General features: G+C 35.4%; 1 protein-coding gene across 1 annotated transcript in view; it reads right to left on the minus strand.

The window, feature by feature from the left end:
• Positions 1-246: 246 nt before the first annotated feature.
• Positions 247-8,234, minus strand: part of LOC108517204 (receptor-type tyrosine-protein phosphatase delta-like) — a 497,564-nt gene continuing 489,576 nt past the window's right edge. The window contains 2 exon segments of the mRNA XM_017854985.1: positions 247-3,145; positions 5,024-5,159. Coding sequence (XP_017710474.1) covers positions 3,077-3,145; positions 5,024-5,159 — 205 coding nt within the window. The 3' untranslated portion in view covers positions 247-3,076.

Genomic DNA, 8,234 nt, shown 5'->3' on the forward strand with positions numbered 1-8,234 from the left:
TATGTTGTGTTATTTACATACACACAAATGAATTTCCGAAGCAGTTTCTTACAGATGGGTTCAAGTAATATCATTATTGGGTGTAGAATCAATAGGGCAGTGCATAGTATAAAGGTATAGAAAGTGCAAAGTTCCCTAGAGGCCCTTCCCTCCCCTGGCTGTCCTCGCCGTTTTCTAACCATGCAAATCATTTTTTAAAAAGAGCTAAAATAAAGTTCTGTACAAATCACTTTATATATATATATATTTTACCATTGTAACTAATTACAAAATTATACATAACTACACATACATAGGTAAATAATAGCACCATACTGGTTATGATGATGAAAATAACTGGAAACTCGAAAGCTTGTGGTAATGGCAGGTAAAGATGTTTTACCTGGGAAATTAAAACTTGAATGGTTGTACAGAAAAGCACAGAGTGGAATGCACATCAATGACAGTAAGGGAGTTAGTTCTAGGAACAGCTCCTGAACAGTACGATTCCCGCAATAGTCTCCGCCTCGTTCGTCTATGGTATGCATCCCATTCATTTTCTCCTTCTGATTATTGTCATCTTTCCCTTTGCCAAACGGGCAGTTTTTGTTTCAGGGAGAGAAGCTGCTCATTGGCCAATCATTCTGGTGTGCAATGCTCCATCGGATTCTACATGTCCAACAAGGCATGTCTGGATGACGCAATGTCTGTCTGACCCCCTTTGTTTAACTAAAAGAAAATTATAGCACTGAGTAATCTGGCACTTGGATAAATCTCCAAAAAGATACAAACGAAAAGAAAATGATAACAGACCCACATAGTGCACATTCTTCTCTGGTTCTGATGTAGGTTAGAGAGTCTCATTCTGAGGTAGTCTTCTAGATACTTTTTTAAAGTATTATATATATTTTCTTTTTTTTCTTTTTCTTTGTTTTTTACAAAAGTGCTCAAATACAATGGTCTCTTGGATTTCATTCTGCTAGCAATGGGAAAATGTGGAAAACAAAAATCCTTCCATGCAGAACATCCATGAAGCTAAAATTAAACCAAAGCAGTATACTCATACCAAAACTCTTTAAGAATTCCTTGGATATTTTGAGGATTATTTAAAATCATGTAAAATGTGGCAAACTCATGCCATCATCCATGGCTTCCTATAGAATGTTGGAAGAATTGGGGGTAAGATATATATATATATATTTCCCCTTTTAGAAAAATTCTAATGGAATATCAAATATATTCCAAAGTTGCCAATGATATTTGTTACTAAAGTAAGTTTGGTGCAGTTACTGCATGTTCCAGAGCAGATTTGGAAGGGAATATAAATAAAACAAGTAGCTTTTTCTGATGTTGACGATTATAAAAGGAAGAAGGGCCCTGATTATCCAAGTGCTTTGGGCTGGTACAATCACTAACATCCCCGACTTGGCTGAAAACTAGGAATGCATATTATTCAAAGAGTTTTTGTACATGTGGTAAACAGATAATGCTTTAATAGAAAGAGTAACAGATACGAACAGTGAATGGAAATACGAACCAAAAGCTAAAAAGAAATGCTATTAAAATAGGCATCAATTATAAGGCACTCTAAATGCAAAACTAAAACCAAAACGAAACAAGGTACAGCACTTCCCAGGAATGCTGTATGCCACAAAATGTTTCTGACTGAACAGAGTAACATGAATTTGGCCTTGCCCCTGTTACATATCATAAATGCAAATTTCATAGCACATACTATAGACAATATACGATTGAATACACTTTTTTTAAACAACTCGATAGCTGATATATTACAACATTCTCCCCTCCTAAAGGGATATGCACTGACCTTTCCCACATGCACACCTCTTAGCTATTTAATAATTTTTATTGCACTAGAGTGTTAGAAAGATTGAACTTAGTTGGAAGCCTGACAAAACAGAATTGGTGAATATGATTGGGTAGGTGGGGGGAGATTGGGTAGGAAATTACGGGGTGAGGTTTGACAATCACTGATGTGCATTCCTCATTTCCCTTTAAAAAATTAAAGTTTTGTGATATTAAGAAATACCAATATGTCAAAAAATTAAGAATAAATGGAAAGAGATATTTATAATAGCTTTTCTACATTTAAAAAAACTAAATCATGGAAGAACTGATAGCTGTATCTATTTTTTGTGTGGACACACTGTCTATATATACATAGACACCCTTGTAAAATTTGGATATATATGTATATATGTTAGCAGCAACTTTATACTTTGCGCCTCCCTGTTGATTCCAAAAACAAAATAATAATTATCTTTGATAATTTGAAGAGAATGGGTACTTTCTCACCAATCAAAACTGAACAGAAGCATAAAATTAATATATCTGACGAGACTGATACTGTAGATTGAGTATTGCACAAAAATGTGCAAATTTTCAAATTATTTGATATTTCTACAGCAAGATATTACAGATAACAGTTCTACAGCTTATAAAAACCTACGATTTGGAAATAAAACTGAAGAGTTATGTAACTTTTAAAATTCACTTTATCGAATGATACATTTTGTTAAAAATAGTTTACACAGAAATGAAGCACAGCAGCAGTATCTTTACAATACTAAAAAACTAAATCAAGGACTTTCTTTTTAAACATTCCCCCTCCCTTTCCCCCTAAAATGTTATTATGAGCAGTATGGTGGGAAGGGGTGATGTCAAAGCAGAATCCATTTCGCTGTGAGAAGCCACACCAGCACACATCTTGGGCTGAATTGCAGCATTCTGGCAATTTCTCCTTGCACCTTTCAAACAATCCTGAATAAGATGGTGGTTCTTTGCTGTGATTTCTTCTTCCCTTGATTTTGAATCCTTGAGGTATCTGTAAATAAAATCCTTCAGATGCCTTATCAGTCAGGATTCTCTTCATTACTTTTCAGGTTAGATTATTAAACTGTGAATTCTTGGTCCACCTGGAATAATTTGTTTTTAATTTGTTTTGTGTGTAATAGTCCCACTAAGTAGTTGTTAGCTAGAAGTTAAGAAGGACTTCTCAAGTGCCCTGTATGGCTCAGAAGAGACTCCATGGATATTGAAGGGCCTGTAGTAAAAATCCAGAATGGGTCAGGGGTTTCTACGTTGCATAGTGATCAAAGCTGCCCAGGTACTCTAGTGCTGCTCGATAGCAAAACTGATACTGATCCTGCAGGAGACAACGAATGAGGAGAAACAAAGGAAGGGACCATGAGCATATTTTAATAGAAAAATAAAAATCAATATTGGATAACAAAATTACATCTATATGGGGCAAAAATCATACTTTTGTCAATTGATCTAATCCAATGACCAATTGGTTATAGTGAACGAAGAAAAATTAGCCACATGGAGTGTTTATTAACTTTGCCAATCAATTTGACTAAAATGATCTCCCAGTTCCAAGCAGTGGCAGGTCAAGTGAACACTGCCTTCCCAGATAAGTGTTTTCCAAGTAGTATCAAACAATGACCACCAATTGAGCACATAACACTTCTTACATGCCTTATAAACAGATAATGATGAAAGTCATCCTTTACAATTATCTGCTTGTGATAATGAATTCTCAGTTTAAATATGAGAGGCTGATACACAAACTGTCCTGAGAAAAATCTGAATTTACTTATCTTCTGAGCTACTGCCAACAAAATTTGAATTTTTAAAAGATTATGTTTGAATAGTAAAGCTTGCAATGAGAATCACTCACAGTCATTGTCATTTCAGCTACCTTTTGGCTGTCTCTCTCACTTATATATGATGTTCATATACAGCCAGAAGGTAGCTGGTGCGGCACACCAGGCACACAAATCCATTTACACAGGGCACTGGACTTCCAAGCTTTTCATCCCTGAAAATGGCTTCACAAGATTGGCTGCCCACATCAAAAAATACCTGTGAATTCGGCCCAGTTCTGTGTGATTGCTAGCTGTCTGTTATAGAAAGGCACACACTAAAATAAAACAGTATGAAACATGGCTTTTTTCAGACAACAAAGAACACTATCATATTGGAATAAATTGAAGCATTGTTGGAGAGATGGAAAAATTACAATTTACAGATCTCTATAGGGATGAGAAAAAGTAGGATTTTCCCCATAAAAGAAATCTATTTTCAGTGGCCAACCGGGCTGAAAGTAGATAGTTTCTATTTTGCTTAAATGTGCATTTTTCTATAATAAAAATGGTAATGCAAAATAAATGGTGTTTACTTTCCTATCTTGTCACAGTCAGTTGCTTGGCTAAGTGTTCAGGCTTTTTAAGTGTCCAATTTCCCTCTGTAACCCCCAAGACCCATTAAATTTGTCAGGCTGACAGAATGTTTTGAGTATTGCAAGCCACACACTTGTACTACTTTGAAATCAGTCTGAAAGATACTGTGGATGACGAATTGAGGAACGCATATAAGTTGTATAATTTGGTGGCCTTTTGCAGAACATAAACCCTATCAGTAATATTATCTTTAGAAATGAATGCTCAATAGACCAGACTGGCTATATCATAAGCTCTTATTATTAAGAGAAATATCCAAATTGCCATATTAATTATTGGAATGGGAAATGAGGGGCTAATATAATATCTCTAGGCTCATCCAGAATCAAAATGTTTTGAATGGCCATTGTTAAGACATGAAATATAGAACAGCTGATACCTCTGTAGGCACACAGAGGGAGAATGGAGAAGTTAAATGGGCTGAGATTATTTTATGTACTAAGCATTATGCTTTCTCTCTATATATAATATATACTATAGAAAAATGAATATAACGAATTTTATGAAATTGCCATTTTATTGGTCAAAAATGGTCCAGTAGTGAAATTTAACATAGCTCAATGTAACATATAATCGCACGTAATTTCTATAGCAACACTAAAACACTGATAATCTCACCCCATTTAAAAAGGGGGAAAATGAGGTTCAAAATTATTAAACAGTTTGATGCTTTCTCCACAGTATTATGTGTGTGGTGTTGAGAGAGTCTGGACTCCAGGAGGTCCAGGCTACCAAAACATAGGCTCTTGAGATGTGAAAAATGCAATGGATTTTCTCACCTCTGTCTGTACCATAGCTGGTCGTTGTGTTCTTAACATTTTGACGGTCTGGAAGATATCTACGACTCCTTCATATCTCATTCTTTCCAAAACAATGCTTAATGTTATGAAGACTCCAGTTCTTCCAACGCCCATGCTGCCACAATAACAAAGGCAATGTTACTGGGTGAGATGCTCACAGTCTTGGCACATTTGCTTGGGTGTGGACACACTTCTACCAGCTTCCACACTCCATATTTCTTTACAGCCATGTTCAGGAAAACGTGGTATCGCATTCACCAAATGGTTACTCTTGGTATACTGAGTTGTAACAGCATGTGATAACGAGGGTGAAGTAATTAGGAGTAAGTCTAATAAAAGGTCTTTTCAATGGAGATTTATACCATTTTAGAAAGACCAAGGAAACAACAAATGAAAAGAAGAAAGGGTGTAAATAACATATAGGTTTATATTATTCATGGAGATTCTGAGATTTAGAACTTGCCTACTTAATATTTTTAAAATATGAAATAATTCAGAATAAGGTGAAGTGAATTTGGCATCTTCAACTTTTCTAGTACATTGTTCACATTTTACAGTTACTTACAATACACATGCAATGCCCCATAACTTAAACGTATTTGTCTGTAACTAGTCAAATGTTGACACTGGTTTTATTATGAGAAAAGAGATGCTATAACAGGGTATATATGTGATTTTCACTTAAGTCTTCAGGAGGGTTTATGACTATCCTGTAAGTGTATGTATACATGAAGTAAATACTATGTTGTTTTCTTATTTCTTGAGACTTAGAACTTTCAACAGATTCTCACAGGGGTCTCTAATCTTTAAAAAAAAATGGTTAAGAGCCACTGATCTCTAAACTTATCTACTATTTTTACAGGATCAGCAACTAAAACCCCAGGATCCTTTCTACCACGTTAGAAAGTTTTTGAGTTTCTCTCTCTACTGTCTTCATTATCTTAAGATAATTCCAGAATCTTCATGGTAGCAAGAAAGAAAACTAATTCATAGCTCTTCTGCACTTAAGTGGGAAAGCACTGGGAAGTTTAGGTAATGAGGGAAACAGTGAATAATGAAAAATCCGTACATTTTTGGATCCTAATTAAACAGCATGTGTAACACTTGGGCACAGGCTGTAGAAAATAGATGGATTCATTTACTGGAGGATGTAGCTGACCGGCATATATAAATAGTGTGTCCCTTTATAAATGGGTTTCTACAGTCTAAACAGAAATGTTAAGTGAGGTTTGAAACTCCATGGGGAGTCTTTAAGAAGTGATTGAAGATGTCTAGCAGCAGTGAAGCCTTCTCTTAAGATGAAGCAGATGCCCTTGAAGGTCCCTTTTAACCTTGAAAGTCTCTCTTAGTTGTGAGAAATTGAGATTTATTTTCTTTTTGTTGAACGGTCTAGGTACTCCAGAGTCTACCTTACCTTGATTTGATAACTCGAATGTAACAAAAACATTGGGTTTCTGTCTTTCTACTAAGTGTTTTCAAAAAAAGAACAGACATTGGACTTATAACTTTTAAATTTATTGATTTTATCATCTTAGTTTAGTAAGTTACAAATAAGAAAAGTAGTACTTTCTTATTTGTAGATAAAATATATAGAAGTCTTTTATGTGTGTGTGTATATATATACATAAGATATATGCATCACAATTTCTTTAGCATTATACTAAAGGAATATTAAAATTATTTTATGACAAAAACACTGAGAACAGGCACACATAACATTTATGTACCTATACATATAAGGATGCTTAAAGCTAAGAAGATGTATTAAATTAAAGATATTATTTTCCTGAGAGGTTATTTTAGAAAAGTTTAAATTAGCATTTGGGCAAATTATGAGTGAAGTTAAAAGAAATACCCAGGTAATTCAATCCCAATATATACCATCTACTTTGTCTAAATACGGGCATATACTGTTTTATTTTGCTATGCTTTATTGAGTTTTGCAGATATTTTGTTTAACAAATTGAATGTCTATGTCAATCTTGCATTGAGCAAGTATATTGGTGCCATTTTTCCACCAGCACATACTCAGTTTGTGTCTCTGTGTAGCATTTTGGTTATTTTTGCAATATTTCAAATTTTTTCATACTATTGTGTCTGTTAGTGATCTGTGATCGCTGATCTTTGATGTTACTACTGCAATTGGTTTGGGGTGCCATGAACCATGACCATAAGACACCGAACACTTAATTGATAAATGTGTGTGTTATGACTGCTCCACCAAGTAGCAGTCTCCCCATCTGTCTTTTTCTCCTCAGGCTTCCCTATTTCTTGAGACACAACAATACTGAAATTAGGCTAATTAATAACCCTACAATGGCCTCTAAGTGTTCAAGTGAAAGGGAGAGTTATCTAACTTTAAATCACAAGCTAGAAATAATTAAGTATAAAGCCCAGGTATGCTGAAAGCTAGGCCTTTTGCACCAAACAGCCTAGTTGTGAATGCATGCAGAGTTCCTGAAGGAAATTAAAAGTGCTACTCCAGTGAACACATGAATGATAAGGAAAGTAGAACAGCTTTACTGCTGATAAGAAGAAAGTTTTAAAGGTCTGGATAGACGATCAAACCATTTACAACATTCCCTTAAATCAAAGCCTAGGCCAGAGCAAGGCCCTAACTTTCTTCAATTCTGTGAAAGCTGAGAGGTAAGGAGGCTGCAGAAGAAAAGTTTGAAGTTAGCAGAGGTTGGCTTACGAGGTTTGGGGAAGGAAGCCAACCCCATAACATAAAAGTGCAAGGTGAAGCAACAAGTGCTGTTGCAGAAGCTGTAGCAAGTTATTCAGAAGATCTAGCTAAGATCACTGATGAAGGTGGCTACATTAAAAAACAGATCTTCAGTGTAGACAAACATCATTATACTGGAAGAAGTTGTCATCTAAGACTTTGATAGCTACAGAGGAGGCGCCAATGCCTGACTTCAGAACTTCAAAGAACAGGCTGACTTGTTAGGGGCTCATGCAGCTGGTGACATTAAGCTGAAGCCAAAGCTCATTTACCATTTCGAAAATCCTAGGGCTCTGAAGAATTACACTAAATACACTCAAGTGAAAGGAAGAGTTAAACATCTCTCACTTTAAGTCAAAAGCTTGAAATAATCAAGTTTTAGTAAGGAAGGCACACCGAACATCAAGACAGGCTGAAAGCTCGACCTCTTGTATAGCCCAGTTCTAGAAATGGAACAAGAAAGCA

This window comes from Rhinopithecus bieti, unplaced genomic scaffold (genome assembly GCF_001698545.2).
Source record: "Rhinopithecus bieti isolate Rb0 unplaced genomic scaffold, ASM169854v2 scaffold_38735, whole genome shotgun sequence".
Lineage (NCBI taxonomy): Eukaryota > Metazoa > Chordata > Mammalia > Primates > Cercopithecidae > Rhinopithecus > Rhinopithecus bieti.